Genomic DNA, 20,249 nt, shown 5'->3' on the forward strand with positions numbered 1-20,249 from the left:
GGCCATGGGTAAGACCCACCACTACTCTGGCCATGGGTAAGACCCACCACTACTCTGGCCATGGGTAAGACCCACCACTACTCTGGCCATGGGTAAGACCCACCACTACTCTGGCCATGGGTAAGACCCACCACTACTCTGGCCATGGGTAAGGCCCACCACTACTCTGGCCATGGGTAAGACCCACCACTACTCTGGCCATGGGTAAGACCCACCACTACTCTGGCCGTGCTGTCAGACACGCTGTCAAAATGCAATTATGCAGGAGCCTTCCTGTGCCACTGAGGACAAAATAAGTCTGTGAAAAGCATACTGCTGTCACTGTGAAAAAAATTCAGCAAGCTGTCTCACACATCCAATATCGCTATCTTGTGCTGAAGCACAGAATGCCATTATCAAACTAAACAGCAGGGGGCCTGAGATAAAAAAGCTTTTACAGGGCAACATTGTCACAAACCAATTATGGATTTCTCAGTGGTGCTGAGGTGATTGAAAAGTGTTCCATGCCGTGACTAGAAACATTCTACCTCCCATTCCCTCACTGGTCGCTCAGTATCGGCATGCCATTAAACATAGTGGGAGGCTTTGCTTCAGCGCCAAATTCAAGTTCGCTTTTACAAAAACCATACATTGGCATTGATTATGTAATTGACCTAATAAAAGGTAAAGACAAATAAATCACTGCTAACTGTAGAGAGGAACATGGTGGTGTGGTAGGTGTAGCTCTATTGGTATCAGATTGGACAACAAAGGACAGTCAAAATAAACTTGACTGAAATAAAGCAGAGGTTATGTTTAAATTGTACAATCACAAACATAAGACAGTAACACTGACAGTCCTGACCCAAAACACTGCCGACTGATTTTGATGCCATAAACAGGTATTAATCAACCTAAATTCATCTAGCATAATATCACAAACAAAGTACTTATCTCCAACTGAACCGTTCTTCAATAAATCAATATCTAATTTGAGAGCAAAGCAGTGGCATTTGAGGACTGAAAAAGATCCTCTTTCTCCCTAATGCTTCCAACGTTCCTACTAATACAGACCTGTCCAGAGGGGGTAACCATGAGCCTACCGTACTGTCTCCACAGGGAACCAAATATATAGTACGTCCTTACAAACACACACACACACACATTTGTCTTACCTGGATCTGTGGGCTCTGTGGCACCACAGGACTGTGTCACTGCTGTATATCCCACAAGCCTGAGAGAGAATCAGGACTCTCGTTCTACCTAACAGAGCTTGGAGTTCCTTCTCTCTGCCTCTCCTGCACACACACAACTGGTAAAGCGCTCTCCCCCTGCTCAAGTATAGCCCATCTTCAAAGAGAGAGGGAGGGAGGGAGGCAGACGGGGAGAGAGAGAGGGGAGAGAGGGAAGAAAGAGAGAGAGAGGGAGAGAGATTGCCTTGATAATGCAGATTGTCATAGGAGGGTTGCGTTCCTGGTAATCCAATCCAAGTGGAGTAAAAGCCTCTGTCATCTCACCAGACTTAATTCAACTGATTTGATTCTAGTCTCCCTCCATGAAACTGCTTGGCTCCTTTGCCATTCATTTATTCACATTTTGGCTCCCCAGCTCCTGATCACAAATTAACCTGCCCTGCTCTGAAGTTAATGGGAGTTAAAGTCCAATTATTTCTCTCAAATATGTTCAGGTACAGTACTGTATACATATAGCATGTGCTCTGATGCAGCTAGAGTGTGCAGCACATATTGAACTAACTTCAGTATGTCTGCCTTGACGACCAACGCTACCTACCTATGTCTGTCTGGTGGTCATTTGTGGCAATTATGATACACACAGACTGTGGGACGTTCCCAGGACAAAGGTTCACTGACTGCCAAATAGCACTGAATACTGTACGTACTGTAGTAGTATTGCTGTACTATTGCTGAACCTGTTGCCGTTATCTGTGCAGTAAATCTGCTTCCATGGCACGGCAAATGTATCCTGCTGGAGCTGTAAATTACAAGCAGAGGACACAAGCAGTGTGATTGCTACGAGCACGTCTTTTTTATATTATTGTATATTATCAGCAGATTTATACAGTGAATGGAAAGTATACCTGTCATTTGAATTGTAAAGGTAGTGCAGCTTAGCCCAGCCGGCGCTCCAGCTTCCTCCAGGCACTCTGGAAAGTCCACTGGAGTCCATCAGCGTAATTAATATACCACGCTCCGGAAGACACGCGGTGTGCTTCTCAAAATTAGGCTGAAAAAATGTCTCAGAAGGTCACGGTCAATTGATTAATATGGCAGCTGAAGGTAAGAAAGCTTTGCCTCCTGTTTTAACAGCCAGGCTGCCTACTTCTCATTGTGTCCTAAACGGTGGCTCACTGGGCCCAGCCTCCCATGGAAACTTTTTCTCCCAATCTATAGGGGTTTCATTTGAGTATGCACTTTAAATCCAAATGAATACATGTGGAAATTGCTTTTGTGACAGAGCAGTACTAACTGTAAATCGCTCTGGATAAGAGCGTCTGTTAAATGACTAAAATGTAAAATGTAAATGTAAAATGCAGGGTGCTGTTTCCTCAAATATCAATGAGGCCTGCAACATTCCTCCAATGGAATCACATTAGCAGATCTCATGGAAAAAAATACTGGCTCATTTTGGGCACTGGGCTGTATCTCTCTCAGCACAAACCTGTCCTGCTTATCGGATTGTGTTATGGACAGTCAAGTCACAATAATAGGCTATATCATTTGTTCTCAGTCAAAAGGCAGTCACCCCACTTGTTGGTCTAAAGCTGGAGATGGGGCTGAACACACTTATAACTCAACGCAAAGATGGATATTAGGATGTAAGGACTGACAGTTAATGAGATCAAATTAACGTGTTGTAGCGAACAGCGGGGAAGGACAGGGACCCGGGTCGCTGGCATGAAAGGCAAACACCCTATGCATCAAGCCAATAGGGTTAACCCACTTGGTGGGAATTGTAACTTGGCTCAACTTGAGAGGATCGCAACAGTATTAAAAAGCTACATTGTTTTTACACAACATGGTTAAAACAATCCTATGTTTCGGATCATGATGGGGTAAGACAGGTGTAAAGTACTCAGTTCATGAGTAGGCCAGGCCTATACGTTTCCAATCCACTAAGCATTGAGATTTTACCAAAAGTAGCCTGATTCAAATAAACTAAGGGAATTTAGAATTTGACCTTCGAGGAGTTGATTTACAACATCTGCACGAGCTTGACAAATGGGAGGCCCACTGCAAGGACTCAACTAAGCTTTTGTTCTTTAAAAGCCATCTCTGTTGGAACAATTTCTTCATCTGAAATAAGTGTATCACGTCGGCTGTAGTTGCTAAAGGCCAAATTGGAAATATTGCGACATAAGTTTGCTGTTACAAAAGTTTAAACAGGTATTTCTACAGTCCAAACGAAAGATAGCCAGCCATATGTAGCTACAGTTGAAGTCGGAAGTTTACATACACCTCAGCCAAATACATTTAAACTCAATTTTTCACAATTCCTGACATTTAATCCTAGTACAAATTCCCTGTCTTAGGTCAGTTAGGATCACCACTTTATTTTAAGAATGTGAAATGTCAGAATAATAGTGGAGAGAATGATTTATTTCAGCTTTTATTTCTTTCATCACATTCCCAGTGGGTCAGACGTTTACATACACTCAATTAGTATTTGGCAGCATTGCCTTTAAATTGTTTAACTTGGGTCAAACATTTTGGGTAGCCTTCCACAAGCTTCCCACAATAAGTTGGGTGAATTTTGGCCTATTCCTCCTGACAGAGCTGGTGTAACTGAGTCAGGTTTGTAGGCCTCCTTGCTCGCACACAAAATTGGCCTACACTGTGCAAGTCCTAAAATCACGATGAGTCACTGTGTGATAATTGGTACACACCTCTTTGGAGGCGTCTGTTATTGGTTCTTCTGTTGTGTTAACGTGCTCTGGTGGAAAATCCCCAGTGCTGGTATATGCAGGAACAGAGGTAAAAGCAGTGGCAGGCAGCACAGCGACAACAGGTCTCTGCACTGCCTGTCTGGAGCATTATATCTCAGTCTGCCCTCCACAAGTACAATTTAGTGACCATTATACGTTCCGGAACTTACATTATGCATAACAGATGAGAGAACTTACAAGGAGGATTTAATTTGTAGTTTCCCCTGCTAACCAAAGTGGAAACTATTACGGTAAGACTTCCTATGCTCTAATATTGCTGTACTGTTTAATGTAAAGGAAACTTTTGGGCTCAAACTTTTGAATGTTTGTATAATTGATTACTCTGATATAGCTAGCCTACTATAACATGAAAAGGACAGCTATTGAAGTCAATATATAATAAAGATGGCAAAAGTATTACTGAGTAAAATTGTGCATTCATAGCAAGCATTCTGGCTAATTTTATTAAATTACTGTACATTAAAATATGTAATATTAAATCCCCTCTCAGCTGGACCAATGGCAGGCGATTGTGAACAAAAGGCTCAACTTCCCCCTGGAGCTGATAGCAGCCATTCAGAAGGACAACTCAATTCTGGTGGGAAGCCTGCTGTCCACAGGGGACGGTATCATTCGCCAGCTGGATGAGTCTGAGGACCGTCTGTGGAGAGAAGCCCTGGACCTGTCCATCCGCTTGGGCAACGAGGACACTTTCTTTGCTCTGATGCTGGGCGTCAAGTTTGACTTCAGGCAGATCAACCTTTCTCCACCACTATAATAATATGCCATTTAGCAGACGCTTTTATCCAAAGCGACTTACAGTCATGTGTGCATAAATTTTTTGTGTATGGGTGGTCCCGGGGATCGAACCCACAACTCTGGCGTTACAAGCACCGTGCTCTACCAGCTGAGCTACAGAGGACCACTGTGAACTTGCTCCACCTCCTATGTGAGTGCTCCGGTCAAGTGCATGGCTTTTATGCACAGGTTACGCGCCTCTCATTCATTGGTTTCTCCTGTTTTCATTGTGTATCAGAAACATTAATGTTTATGCAAATTATGTCTTTATATGTCTCCATGGCCATATTTGGCCACTCCTTTGATGACTCCCAGTTTGCCCCTGGCATGACCCCGCTGACCCAGGCCGGTCAGAAGGACCTGTATGAGATAGTCACCATGTTGACCAAGAAGGGCCATGCATCCCTCTGCCTCACTCTATCTCCTGTACCTGTCTGGAGTGGAGGAACGGCCGTCAGTATGACCTGCTGAAGTTCTCTCTGTCTCGTATCAACACCTACCGGGGCATGGCCAGCCGGGCATACCTCTCCATCACCACAGAGGATGCCATGCTCAGTGCCTTGAGACTCAGTCGGGAGCTACGCAAGCTCTCCAAGAAAGAGCCTGAATTTAAGGTATAAGTTGTTTGTTGTTGTGCGTAAATGACAACGTTACTATATTTCTTTACTGTATTTTACCAGGTAAGTTGACTGAGAACACATTCTCATTTACAGCAACGACCTGGGGAATAGTTACGGGGAGAGGAGGGGAGTTGAATGAGCCAATTGGATGGTAACTTTTTAACATCAAAGTAAAGTACATAAAAGTAGAATGTTAGCTCACATGAAGTCAAGAAAAGAGAATGTTAGCTCACATGAGGTCAAGAAAAGAGAATGTTAGCTCACATGAAGTCAATAAAAGAGAATGTTAGCTCACATGAAGTCAATAAAAGAGAATGTTAGCTCACATGAAGTCAATAAAAGAGAAATGTTAGCTCACATGAAGTCAATAAAAGAGAATGTTAGCTCACATGAAGTCAATAAAAGAGAATGTTAGCTCACATGAGGTCAATAAAAGAGAATGTTAGCTCACATGAAGTCAATAAAAGAGAATGTTAGCTCACATGAAGTCAATAAAAGAGAATGTTAGCTCACATGAAGTCAATAAAAGAGAATGTTAGCTCACATGAAGTCAATCAAAGGAAGAGTGAAGGCTCAAATATCTAAAGGTCTGATGATGTATCTAGTTGCTTCAATCTCTGTATGTCTCTGTTTGTGTTCCTCAGCCCCAGTATCTGAGTCTGGAAGAGCTGTGTCAGGAATTTGCAGTGGAGATGCTGGCTATGTGTCGCAACCAGTGAGGTCACAACGATCCTGAACGATGATGAGCTGGACGAGCAGACCTTCGAGGAGGGGAATCCAACCCTGTCACGCCTATGTCTTGCAGTCAATTACGATCAGAAACTGGTAACAGTCTACTTTACCTACCCTGTACCAACTTAATTATGCTCAAACTAAATTATCTTCAAACTAATAAATATTTTCACTTTTAGAACTTGTGAGCATGTGTTCTTTTCACCTCTTTCTTCTCCTCTTGTAGTTTGTGAGTCATCCCATCAGCCAGCAAGTGCTGTCGTCCATTTGGTGTGGAAACATCCTGGGGTGGAGGGGCAGCAAGACGGTCTGAAAACTCACAGTGTCTCTTGGGATCTTCTTCACTATGCCTTTCCTCTGTATGATCTACTGGGTCCCTCTCATGTCCAAGGTGAGCTAAGAGTAGAGGCTGGATTCAATCCATATCGCAGAAGTATTGCGGAAGATCTGCGTTTATAGCTCAATTTAAATTTAAAGGCAATGTTCCCGTGTTCGGTGAGACTGCATTCACAGTAAATGCTACATATGTCGGCTCAATCGGAAATTGACTTTACATTTTAACGTGGATCTTCCGCAATACTTCCTGCGCTACAGATTGAATCCAGCCCTAGGTGAAAATACATTGCCTGACTGTTGCTTTTCAGATATGTTGTAAGGATTGTGTTTCAATTTCACACTGGAAAGACTTTGAAGATACCTGTGATCAAATTCCTGCTGCACTCTGCCTCCTACCTGTGGTTCATCATCGCCCTTCTAGTTTAATCTATTTTCATGGAGCTGTACCGCGATGAGTTTGCATCCCACCAGTAAAACATCCTCTACAACTCTCTCCATATGATCTGGGTGGTTGGTAGGTCTATGTTATGTTGTAATTGTTTACTATCAATTTATAAACCTTTCATACCACAAACCATTTACAAATTGTTTGTAAAGTATAGGCTACCTTTATACACTGAGCATACAAAACATTCCATGGCACAGACTGCTCTTTCCATGACACAGACTGACCAGGTGAATCCAGGTGAAAGCTATGTTCCCTTATTGATGGCACTTGTTAAATCCACTTCAATCAGTGTAGATGAAGGGGAGGAGACGGGTTAAAGAAGGATATTTAAGCCTTGAGACAATTGAGACATGGGTTGTGTATGTGTGCCATTCAGAAGGTGAATGGGCAAGACAAAATATTTAAGTGCCTTTGAATGGGGTATGGTAGTAGGTACCAGGTGTACCGGTTTGAATGTGTCAAGAGCTGCAATGCTGCTGGGTTTTTCATGCTCAACAGTTTCCCATGTGTACCAGGAATGGTCCACCACCCAAAGGACATCCAGCCAACTTGATACAACTGTGGGAAGCATTGGAGTCAACATGGGCCAGCATCCCTGTGGAATCCTTTCAACACCTTGTAGAGTCCATGCCTCAACGAATTGAGGCTGTTCTGAGGGCAAAAAGAAGTGCAACTCAATATTAGGAAGGGGTTCCTAATGTTTTGAACACTCAGTGTATAGCCTGCTGTAAATATTCAAAACAGCTATGCTTGCTTATTATGTAAGTTGCCAAATTCAGAGTGAAACCTACCACACCTGGGATTATTATAAACTTTTTTTTGTCTGATTATGCATGCCATAAAAATTTTGCAATTAGCAAAACCATGTTTATGAGTAGAACAAGTAATCAAATAATTGCATGAATTCCCTGATCATCAGTATCATTTAGTATTTACATTTACTGTACCTTAACATACAGAGAACTCTGGTATGGGAAAACATGTGGTACATAGACAGAGTAATGTACTGCCTGCTTATGAGTGTATGGGGAGATCTTACTGTGACGTTACCACAGACCACAGTCTAAAACAGACTAAACTGTTAATCTCCAGCTCATGACTCAGTAATTTCAGGTTGTTTCAATTAGAAGGGTAACTGTGTGCTTTCCAGACTCCAGTGTGTCTGTGTACAGGTGACAACTTGCTGTTCACCTGCTGTTTGTGCCAGGCCTGATGAACCCCTGGGGCATCACCAGCCATTCATTACCAGGAGCCCTGGAGCCCAGATGCCCACAGCATGGTCCTCCATGGGCCTGGGAAATGACTCTGTTCAAGGACACCACAGTGTTAGTCACTCCCCACCCCCTGGATGATCTGTTCTAAACTGGAGCCCCAGTTAACAGAAAATAATGATTTGTCAAATCAGATGCTTTTTTAATATTGCTCAATCAAAAGACAGTTTTTTAAACCATGATCATACAGTACATAGAAATGACTTCATACATTACATTTAGGAAATGGTGCTATCTTCATTCCAGATAAAACAAAGATAAAAACACACATAATATTTACTTTTAGCTATAAAAACAAAATCAGTCAAATGAGAATAAAATAAGGGGAAAAAGTGCTTCCTGGGAGTTGCTCCTGATACAGTCAAGTTATCTTCCTCATTGTGTTGTAGACTGATGGGCTTCCTGGTCCTAGTGATGATAAGACATGATAGGCTGATGGACTTCCTGGTCCTAGTGATGATAAGACATGATAGGCTGATGGACTTCCTGGTCCTAGTGATGATAAGTCATGATAGGCTGATGGACTTCCTGGTCCTAGTGATGATAAGACATGATGCCACGCTCCCTCAGAACACGGAGGATGATGTAGAGGATTGGTGGAACTGCAACTGCCACGACCACAGTACCAGAGACCTGAGGGAGAGAAGACAGCCCAATATCAATGTTCATATAATACTGTACATCTATGTTGAATACTACGAGTTCAATGTTCAAACATCATACATACCTTGATAGTAGCACTGTAGTCCTTTTGGAAAGACTGCAGATAAGCATGGAGTAGGGCAAGAGTGCAGGGCAAGTAAGACTCAGCTGTGCCGTTGGAGTCTCTGCACCTATGGAAAAGTATAGGAATTGTACAGTGAGAACAGCCTAACCAGTTGGCAATAATATACCACAGTGGAGGCTCCTCAGAGGAGGAAGGGGAAGACCATCCTCCTCAGTGAATTTCATAAAAATAAAAATAGTGAAACATTAAAAAACGGTATCCTTTTTAGATAAAACTATACTAAATATATTAATGTCACCAAATAATTGATTAAAACACACTGTTTTGCAATGCATGTCTACAGTAGCCTCAACAGCACTCTGTAGGGTAGTTGTGTAGCCGGTGGACAGCTAGTTTCCGTCCTCCTCTGGGTACATTGACTTCAATACAAAACCTAGGAGGCTAATGGTTCTCACCCCCTTCCATTGACTTACACAGTAATTATGACAACTTACGGAGGACGTCCTCAAACCTATCAGAGCTCTTGCAGCATGAACTGACATGTTGTCCACCTAATCAAAGGATCAGAGAATGAATCTAGTACTGAAAGCATAAGCTACAGCTAGCTAGCACTGCAGTGCATACAAACAACCTCTCCCTCAACGTGACCAAGACAAAGGAGATGATTGTGGACTACAGGAAAAAAAAAAGGACTGAGCACGCCCCCATTCTCATCAACGTGGCTGTAGTGGAACAGGTTGAGAGCTTCAAGTTCCTTGGTGTCCACATCACCAACGAACTATCATGGTCCAAACACACCAAGACAGTCGTGAAGAGGGCACGACAAAGCCTTTCCTCAGGAGACTGAAAAGATTTGGCATGGGTCCTCAGATCCTCAAAAAATTTCTACAGCTGCACCATCGAGAGCATCCTGACTGGTTGCATCACCGCCTGGTATGGCAACTGCTTGGCCTCCGACCGCAAGGCACTACAGAGGGTAGTGCGTACGGCCCAGTACATCACTGGGGCCAAGCTTCCTGCCATCCAGGACCTCTATACTCAGGCGGTGTCAGAGGAAGGCCCTCAAAATTGTCAAAGACTCCAGCCACCCTAGTCATAGACTGTTCTCTCTGCTACCGCACGGCAAGCGGTACCGGAGTGCCAAGTCTAGGTCCAAAAGACTTCTCAACAGCTTCTACCCCCAAGCCATAAGACTCCTGAACAGCTAATCATGGCTACCCGGACTATTTGCACTGCCCCCCACCCCATCCTTTTTACGCTGCTGCTACTCTTTCTCACCCACATGTACATATTACTTCAACTACCTCAACTAGCCGGTGCCCCGCTTACATTGACTCTGCACGGGTACCCCCCTGTATATATAGCCTCCCTACTGTTATTTTATTTTACTTCTGCTCTTTTTTTCTCAACACTTTTTTTGTTGTTGTTTTATTTTTACTTTATTTTTTGTTAAAAATAAATGCACTGTTGGTTAAGGGCTTTAAGTAAGCATTTCACTGTAATGTCTGCACCTGTTGTATTCGGCGCATGTGACCAATACAATTTGATTTGATTTGATTTGAATGTGGTGAGTAGTTGACTCAAAGAGAGAGAAAGACAATAGTTGAACAGTTTTGAACAAATTAATTTCTTAAACAATGAAGGAGAAGCATGAGAGAGAGACAGCTATATTTGTATTTTTTTCACTTTCACTTACTTATCTAGCAAATGCAGCTAGCTAGCTAGTTTAGCCTACTCAAACACCCGGCTCAAACAGAGAGGGATGCTATGTTACCTAGCTGGCTATGGCTATCCAACACTGGAACTCTTCCAAGTCAAGGTAAGCTTTTGGTTTGATTAATTTATTGCCACCGGGGCCCACCGGTGTAACTGCTAAACTGCTTGCTAACTGTACACTGTACTGCATGATTGTAGCGGATTTACTAATGCGTTAGTTCTAGTAGCTACGTTGTTTTCTTGACGTTAGCTAGTATGGGGACAACAATGTAGGCTGTGTGTAGCGGTTAGCAGTTATGATTTGGCTTGGAAAGTTTTTTTTGCCTGGTCACAGACAGCTGATGTGTTGTGCACTGAAGTCCACAAGCGAAGGGAAAAGGTGAGAGAAGGAGAGCACGTAGATGCGAGAAGGAATTGTACAATGATCTGGCTGCTATGAAAGTGAACTGTGTTTGCATGTGATCAAGGGTCTATTCATTCCGCCGATTCTGTTGAAAAAAGCTTCTTAAACGGAAGCAAATGGAACGGAATGGAACGGGATTAAACATACCTGAATTTGTCCAATAGAAACTCTCATTTGCAACTGTTGGACTAATGATTACACCCTAGATCAGCTAGATGCAGGCAAGATTGTGCAAGGCGGTATTGAATGTGTCAATGTCTGTCACCTTGATTACAAAAATCTATCTCAACCTGTGTGCACCTACGTTGTAAACTTTCATTCATAGGCTAGGTTGTAGCAACATCATGATGGGTATAGGGAAAATTATAGTATGATGTAGTAAGTAACCTAAACTTATCCATGTTACATTGAGTTGGGTAAATGGAATATGAATGACAGTCATCCAATATGCTGTAATAGAAATAACGCCATGCTCATAAAACAAATAATCGTCGTCCCTCATCTTAAACGGCACCGACCGCCACTGATATTCCATCATACCCTCAGGTAGTGTACATGGCATTCGCATGTTGTGAATAGTGTACAGTACCACAGTACATACCTGCGGTAAAGTGTAGTTGCCAGCTCAGTGTTATCTGCCATGTAATGCTGTGTCAGACCCAGTTCAGACAGGATGGACAACGGTAACCCCTGTTCCTCTTGAACAAGCACACCAAGACTGTACCAGCCCTGTGAGAAAAAGCATGCAGACACACACACTCAAGGGTGGCAGATGAGTGGGACGGCATTCCTTTAATGAGATGGTAATGGTATCACATGGATGTAACCTGGCTGGCATACCTGTGGGTCACTCCTTAGTGCTGCCTGTTTGTACATCTCTGCTGCTGCTGCAACATCTTTTGGTCTCCGCTCATGTCCTTCATACAGCAGGTCACCCATCCTGATCAGGGCTGGAGAGGATGGATGGAGAAAATATTAATACAATCTCCCTGAGAAAAGTGCAATGACAGAGTCAGTGCAGACTGTTTATGTCAAAGACAATTCACCGTAGGGATCAGGATCTTGTGTCTGGATGGTCAGGTTGTAGTGTCTCCTCATACACTGCACTGCAAAAGTGGGATCCAGGAAACCTCCCTATTGGAAAGGTCAGTTATAACTACATGTGTGTCATACTACATGTGTGTCATATACTGAACAAAAATATAAACGCAACATGAAAAGTGTGGTCCCATGTTTCATGAGTAAAAATAAAAGATCCCCGAAATTTTCCACAAAAAAGCTTATTTAGCTCACATTTTTGTACTAATTTGTTTACATCCCTGTTAATGAGCATTTCTCCTTTGCCAAGATAATCCATCCACCTGATAGGTGTGGCATATCAAGAATCTGATTAAACAGTATGACCATTACACAAGTGCACCTTGTGCTGGGGACAATAAAAGGCCACTCTGAAATGTGCAGTTGCCACAACACAATGCCACAAATGTCTCAAGTTTTGAGGGAGCATGCAACTAGCATGCTGACTGCAGCCATGTCCACCAGAGCTGTTGCCAGATCATTTAATGTTAATTTCTCTACTATAAACCACATCCAACGTCATTTTAGAGAATTTGGCAGTACGTCCAACCAGCCTCACAACCGCAGACCACGTGTAACCACGCCAGCCCAGGACCTCCATATCCGGCTTCTTCACCTGCGTTATCGTCTGTGACCAGCCACCCGGACAGCTGATGAAACTGTGGGTTTGCACAACCGAAGTATTTCTGCACAAACTGTCAGAAACCGTCTCAGGGAAGCTCATCTGCGTGCTTGTCGTCCTCACCAGGGTCTTGACCTGACTGCCGTTCGACGTCGTAAACCGCCTGCAGCAGGCAAATACTCACCTTTGATGGCCACTGACACGCTGGAGAAGTGTGCTCTTCACGGATGAATCCCGGTTTCAACTGTACCGGGCTTATGGCAGACAAGGGTGTATGGCGTCCTGTTGGCGAGCGGTTTTCTGATGTCAACATTGTGAACAGAGTGCCCCATGGTGACGGTGGGGTTATGGTATGGGCAGGCATAAGCTACAGACAACGAACACAATTGCATTTTATTGATGGCAATTTGAAAGCACAGAGATACTGTGACGAGATCCTGAGGCCCATTGCCGTGCCATTCATCCGCCGCCATCACCTCATGTTGGAGCATGATAATGCACGGCCCCATGTTGCAAGGATCTGTACACAATTACATGTCCTGCATAGTCACCAGACATGTCACCCATTGAGCATGTTTGGGATGCTCTGGATTGACGTGTAAGACAGTGTGTTCCAGTTCCAGTTCCAGCCAATATCCAGCAACTTCGCACAGCCATTGAAGAGGAGTGGGACAACATTCCACAGGCCACAATCAACTTCCTGATCAACTCGATGCGAAGGAGATGTGTCGCGCTGCATGACGCAAATGGTGGTCACACCAAATACTGGCTGGTTTTCTGATCCACGCACCTACATTTTAAAAAAAGGTATCTGTGGCCAACAGATGTATATCTGTATTCCCAGTCATGAGAAATCCATAGACTAGGGCCTAATAAATGTATTTCAACTGTCTGATTTCCTTATATTAACTCAGTAAAATCTTTGAAATTCTTGGATGTTGCGTTAATATTTTTGTTCAGTATAGTTATACACTCTATCATCACTGTGGAAACAAGTTCCACCAATCCAACTCACAGGGTTTTGTTCACATAAGTACGCCACATTGAACTGGGCGGCTGCAAATCCTGACTCAGCTGCCATCATGTAATACAACAAGGCCATTAAGCTGTAAAACAGTAAAAACATTAGGTTCATACAATAACAAACATTCAAATTAGGGTTATCATGTAATGTTCTAAGAAGAGAGACGGTCACCTATCCCCTTTAAAATAGGAATCCAAGGCCTTCCTGAGGACCATTCCAAGGTGTCCATTGTGTTCAGCTGCCCACTTAACCCATCTGTGGTCAAAACAGAGTGGTTGGCAAGCAATGCAAAGCAATGTTGTAATCAGATTCTGAAAAAAAAAACTAATAATTTAGTGACTAACAATACAGCATCTGCTGGACGCCTCTTGACTCGGCCAGGGATCCCTGTGGTCCACACATCAGCCAGCTGAATGGAGCCATCTATGTTTCCTCTCTGGGCAGACTTCAGGTAGTAGGTATAGGCCATGAACTGGGAGAGACAAAACACTGTTGGTTCATTATCTCAGTCCAATAGCTACGTAGGTGACCACAGGGTATACTGACAGTTGACCTGACCTTGTCTGCAGCTTTCCCAGGATACAGGCCTTGGGAGTACATGACACCCAGATTCATAGCAGCATCTGAGCTGCCTTGTTTATCAGCCTGTTCCCACAGCTGCACTGCCCGCTGGTAGTCCTTCTCAAACTGCTCATAGTACCAGCCAAGGGCGTTGATCGCTGGCATGAAACCCTGTGGGATCGAATGGTATGATGAGAAATTTTGAAGGTGTCATTGTAGTCCTACTGGCCATGCATAATGATAAAGTTCTGAACATCATTTTGACCAACCTGCTCTACTGATTTCTTCAGGAAAGTGACTGCCCTTGGAATGTCTTTCTCGACTCCTTGGCCCTTCAAAGTAATGATGGTATTGTCAAGATAGGCTAGACATTACTATCATTGAACTTAGAATGACTATAGAGACTGACTGTGTCATCAAACTGAGTGATTGACCTCTGACCTGCATGAGGACTATTGCGTAGTCATACATGGACACTGGGTCCCCCAGACGGACAGCTCCTCTCTCATAGTGTCTCACAGCAGTCTGGATGTCTGGAGACACACCCTGCTGGCCCCAGAACAGCATACGAGCCACAGCTTGCTATAGAAGAGCAGTTCAACCATTATCAACCATTATCACAAAAGATTTCTTGAGATTATGTTTAATACTGAATACAATCAGACATATGTGTAGTACCTCTGCATCTGCGGCTCCATTGCGGGCCTGGAGTTTTAACCAGTGAAAGATATCATGGTTTTCATTGGTTTGTAACCCAAGCACTTCCTTGTTGTTCAGGTAAATAGATTCTACAAACATCTACAAAACAGACATAGCAGATGAGGAGCAGTTTCATTAAATGACATGTTTTAGGATTGTATAATACATGCACAGACTGAGATGATCTTGCTTCAAGCACGAAGGTCTACCTGCTGAGGTGAGGGGTTGTGCTGGTCGGAGGACGTCTGCTTGGCGATGTTAGAGTAGTAGGCATAGGCCAGGTCAGGGTCTGAGGGGATGCCATGCTCACCCAGCCGGTGCAGGTGCCCGAGGCGCAGCAGGGCCAGTCTCCAGTCCTTCTGGGCTGACAGCAGGGACAGTAGCCATGCCTGGAGGATGAGGGGAGTAAGAGACATGCAAAGTATAAATAGGGGGCCTGAGTTTCTCCTGACCATGAAAAACTCCTGAATGCACACTCATTCACCCACTTTATTGGGCTTCCTCTCCACTCCTAAACCACTGCTGTAGAGCACTGATGACAGGTGTAGAGCTCTGTTGTTCCCCAGACAGCCAGCTTGTAGCAGAGGGGCCATTATCCTGTTAACTACTCCAGTGGATCCAGTGCTCTCTTGGCGCAGCTTACGCAGAGACAAGGAGTACAGAGCCCTTCCCATTGACGCCAGATCAACCTTTCTGCCACCTGGGTATACAGTATAAACAATAACATTAGAGAGATTGCAACATCCTCATTGAATGGTGTCAACTGGTGGGACACATTCGGAGATTAAAATAGTTGTAGAAGAGTATATTTATCATTTTGACCAGCTCTTACCATGCTTGGAGGCCAGTATCTTTGCCAGTCGTACTGCATAGCGTCTTTGAGGGGCACTGGGTGCCTCCCAGGGTTCACAGTGTGGTGTCACAGCTAGATTATATTTTAATGTCCGCTCATGATAAGCATCCATACAGTTCTCTGGAAAACAGAGGTAGTGTCAGTTTGGATGGAGAGTGACACTAACTTTGTGAGCCACTGAATATTCGATACACCATCATGCCATCTAGTGGATGTTACACGTCATTACCAGACTCTTGTTTCTCTCTGGCTCTCAGTAAATATCCGGTCAATTTGATATGAAGCTCCAACTGAAATCCCTGACAAGACTGTAGCCATCCAGTCAAATTCAGACTCATAATATGGTCTGGAACAATGACTTCAGACTGCGGGAGACAAGTGAATACATGTGTAACATGTTTTGTTAAATTACAGATGGATTTGGATGTGTCTGACTGATTCTTACCGTCCTGACATTAGGTATTCTGTTACGATAGTACACCAACGGTCCATAATAACCTTCAATTCCTCTCATAAATCGACCTCCACTGACCACAAAGTAGCCGTCCGTATCATCCAGGTGTATAGGATCTCTGAACCTGTAACAAACCAGTTCCATATTCAAAATGATTCTGACATGTATTATAGGTTTCTCTCGACTGTCATCATGTTCATCCTTACGTGTGTTCTGCAGTATGAACCAAACGTTGCTGACCATCTATGCACACCATGGTGACATCCACCTAAAAATAATCCAGAAAAAGAGTGAAGATATTGTTGCAATAGAATACTGGTTAGTCTCCTGAAGTAGGGAGTGGGTTGACACTGATTTCCTGTCTGTCTACTGTGGGTAGGGGTTAATACTGACCGTTCTGCCACGCAGCTCCATGTTGACGTGGCACCACTGGGCCAGGGGCACCTGGAACGGACAGAGGAACGCTGAGGACCTCCCAGACTCCCCATGCATCTGGACCTGCAGCTGGCCTGCAGAACACATGCTATAACTAAGGACTAGGCAATATAATGGTCTAATAATGCATCTGACCATAAGTGAGAATAGAAGAGCATTTCTGTCTTATGTTACCTGAACTTTTAAGGAACAAATTGGGAGTGGCATAGTTATTTTGATAGTCTATGTGGTGAAATACACCACACAACTTTTCCTGGCAGGATTGGGTCAGAAATACCCAGATGGAGAACACACACCTGGCAACAGGGGAGAAAAAAATTATCAAATATCATCCTATGTTAATATCCGCAACGTGAAGCCCATGTCTTTTAGCATGCACATACAGACTATGTAGCTAGTGGTCTTACCATGGAAAATAAATATCTTGGAGCCGCAAGTACTCCAGGACCTCGTTGCTATAGGTATTTAACGTCTTGGTGATGCCAAAGTTCTCTCCAGTTGAGGCATACATGGACGACAACAAATGGACCGTCTCTGAATGGGAGATTATTTTTTGATAAAATGAGAAATGCTAGGATATAAAGGTTTGCATGAAGTTTGTTATAGTTTATAGCCTAAATATGTTGAAAATGAATTACTGACTGAGATGTCCTACACTACTATACCTTGTTTGACTATGACTGCTTTTAGTGTCTCAAAGCTCTATTTGAGTGGTCCACAATGTGGTTTTTAAAATCTGTATTTTGTATTGTCAACTATTGTATCGTTGTGGACTGACATTTTTTTAAACTAACCAACTAACTCTACACAACAGTAATTACCTTGTTCCACAGGGCATTGTGAGGTGGTGGTCCTGCGGGTTAGCCACAGCATCTGTGTAGCCCAGCCAGGGCAGAGTTGATGTTGCTTCATGGGGCGACTGAGAGGGGGCGTGGGCTGCAAGCTGACCACCGCAGTGGCCTGGCCTGACCTGTAACTGTCCTCAGATCCCTCCTCACTGACAGAGGCACGCAGCATGCCACTGAGCACCCACTGAGTGTCAGGCACAACCCAGTCAGGCTGGTACACCAGCCAGTCAGGGAGGCTCAGTAGCAGAGTCCTAATCCGGTCCGGGCCCGGCTCACAGCTCCAGTGTCTCTGGAATACCGTGGACTTTACTCCAGTGTCATAAGAGACCAGACACTCCACCAGCACCACAGCTGGATTAGAACAGGAGTACAACACTTTCAGCGAGTAGCCAGACACTGGTTCAGCTGGGGGATTCAGGAACACAACACGATCTGAACACCAAACAATCTGTGTCGAGGGAGAGGAAAGCCAGCAAAATAGTATGTACATGAAAAATTGATCAATTTCTTTAAAATGAAGCGCCAAAATTGAAACGGCTATTTTGAGAATAGATATATTACAACATAGCCTACCTGTAAACTGAGCTGAAACAGTAATAACCACTTTTCCAAGTTATGTTGGTTCATGGTCCGAGTGTGGGGGTGTTTAATTCGTTTAAAATGATGGCTGCTCAATAAAAATGTGGTTTAAATGTTTTAATGCAAAGAAGCACACGAAAGACAAACACTAAATTCAGTCAAATTAAAAGGTTACCAGTAAAAACGCAAATAAAGGACCATATAGTCAAATCTAGTTTAAAAAAGGTGCGTTTGCTGTCCTTTTGACTGGAAGAAACCTAAGAGAAAGTTTCAATGACGAGAACCCGGACTAATATCCTGCTTTGTCCATAAATTAAACAAGTGCTTATGTAAATATTGGAATAAATGCACACAGCTCCACCTGTTAGCGCTGCGCAATCAGACGCGTCACGTGACCAATAGATCGACGGATTATTTGAGAGACGGGAGCAGTCAACTCGCCTAAATTCACTCTCATTTGTTACGGCATTCGAAAATGTTTACACATTTAATACATATTGCGCTTGTTTATTACTGTTAACTAGAGGGATAAGAATGTTTAAAACATGTAAATATGATTAATACATAAACATCCCCTTGTCTGTTCATTATGCAGTGCCAGTTACTCTAGAAAACCTGTGATACGATAACATCTCACACCTTGCAACTGTTTTATGTGTTACTGTTATCATCCCCCAAACAAAGAGCTCTTCGTATCTGATAAACAAAGTCCATGTCTTTCATTCAAAATAGTTTATTGCTATCATGCATGAGTGCCATAAAAGTATAGAGAACGTCACAGAAGATACCAAAACATTTTTTTATCTGTACAAATATATGTATTCATAAATAGAAGCTCAAAGGGAGAAGTCGGGAGTTAAAGTAGGGCTGGACAGAGAGTCATGATGCTCGAGTTGATCTCAAGTCCATTACAGATGTTAATACAGCAGTTGACATGCATCAATACAACTCAGTGCAGTATAATGGCAACTGTCAGTCACTGATAGACGGCATAATCCATATTACAGGTTCATCGTGCAGAAGAGGTACAAATTACACTTTAAAAAGTACCAATAGGAAGTTCATGTTTTCAACTGATCAATAAAATAATTACATTTATTTTTCATCCATTCCATCAATTGCACTGTGTGAGGCCTCCCGTCGGGGGCGATGGTGTAGTTTGGAACACTGTTTTGGTTATTACACAGATTCAGGAGCAGTCGAGCAGGTTAATTGCTTAGGAAGTTATAGGAGAGTCCCTTCTACCAGAAAGTATCGTGACATACTTTTCTAAACCACGTGTGCCCTCAAAACCATTAATGGCAAGTGAGTTTATAATTATGATGGGTAGATACAGTACCATTACTGTTATTGTGTGCTTGACTTTGGATCTGTATAATGTGAATCTAGGTGATCAGGGTATTCTACAGTACAAGCTAAAGTAGCAAACACCTCTCCAGAATGTTCTACATACAACTTGGAGTCTTAGAAATACAAACGCAGCCTGAAACTCCCTGCTTGAAATTATGTGGGTGACATTGTCAAATTGCTCACCTTATTTTTGTTTGGAGTCCCCAGATAAAAACGGAAGGCAGTGCTACTCATTCTAACGCTGCCTCTAACGTACAACAGACAGCACATATATAGTTGATGACAAGAATAAAGGCCACTGGACCAGAGTCTTTGTTTTGGCACTTAAAAAGAGTAGCATCTCCAACAATAGCCTACAGAACATAATGACTCACATGGTATCTCTTACAATTGCAAAGTTGATTGCTATGATTGCCAATTTGCAAATGTAGAGGTTTACTTCAAAAAACATTTTACATTGATATTACATTCATATAGTTCAAGTAGTCCTTTTAATAACTTTCCCCTCTATTAGGGAACTTAAATCAGGGACAATTACTTCTTGCGCTGTTATACAGGCTACTTATTTTGTTGCAGCTTTGTATGTGCTGGGGTCTTCTAGGGGTTTAAATCAAGTTAGCACTTCTACTTCACTTCCAAAGGTGCACCATCATGTATGTATGTATGTACAGTGGGGAGAACAAGTATTTGATACACTGTCGATTTTGCAGGTTTTCCTACTTACAAAGCATGTAGAGGTCTGTAATTTGTATCATAGGTACACTTCAACTGTGA

The 20,249-nt window shown here is 43.1% G+C and overlaps 1 protein-coding gene and 1 pseudogene across 1 annotated transcript; one reads left to right on the plus strand and one right to left on the minus strand.

Annotated features, from left to right (window-relative positions):
• LOC121567013 overlaps positions 1–8,218 on the plus strand; it is a 35,073-nt pseudogene extending 26,855 nt beyond the window's left edge.
• A 52-nt stretch (positions 8,219–8,270) lies between these two features.
• On the minus strand, positions 8,271–20,201 carry LOC121566960 (protein sel-1 homolog 3). Its single transcript, XM_041876911.2, has 23 exons — positions 18,120–20,201; positions 17,520–17,994; positions 17,106–17,232; positions 16,873–16,994; positions 16,657–16,772; positions 16,470–16,531; positions 16,255–16,387; positions 16,039–16,174; positions 15,789–15,929; positions 15,445–15,656; positions 15,166–15,345; positions 14,936–15,055; positions 14,699–14,839; positions 14,527–14,589; positions 14,255–14,428; positions 14,041–14,168; positions 13,868–13,951; positions 13,688–13,778; positions 12,020–12,107; positions 11,814–11,923; positions 11,575–11,702; positions 8,855–8,960; positions 8,271–8,760 (listed from the first exon to the last, which is right to left on the minus strand). The coding sequence occupies exons 1-23, from the start codon at positions 18,171–18,173 to the stop codon at positions 8,662–8,664; spliced, it is 3,090 nt and encodes a 1,029-aa protein (XP_041732845.2). The 5' UTR covers positions 18,174–20,201; the 3' UTR covers positions 8,271–8,661.
• Positions 20,202–20,249: the final 48 nt, after the last annotated feature.

Source organism: Coregonus clupeaformis, chromosome 5, assembly GCF_020615455.1.
Source record: "Coregonus clupeaformis isolate EN_2021a chromosome 5, ASM2061545v1, whole genome shotgun sequence".
In the NCBI taxonomy this organism is placed as follows: domain Eukaryota; kingdom Metazoa; phylum Chordata; class Actinopteri; order Salmoniformes; family Salmonidae; genus Coregonus; species Coregonus clupeaformis.

What these genes read in the sequence shown, in the direction of transcription:
- LOC121566960 (XM_041876911.2), bottom strand. Translation starts at nt 18,173, where the DNA reads ATGAACCAACATAACTTGGAAAAGTGGTTATTACTGTTTCAGCTCAGT. An exon ending in CAAGATATTTATTTTCCATG is followed by an intron (nt 16,995 to 17,105) that starts GTAAGACCACTA and finishes CCCTGTTGCCAG; the next exon opens with GTGTGTGTTCTCCATCTGGG. An exon ending in GTTCATACTGCAGAACACAC is followed by an intron (nt 16,388 to 16,469) that starts GTAAGGATGAAC and finishes GGTTTGTTACAG; the next exon opens with GTTCAGAGATCCTATACACC.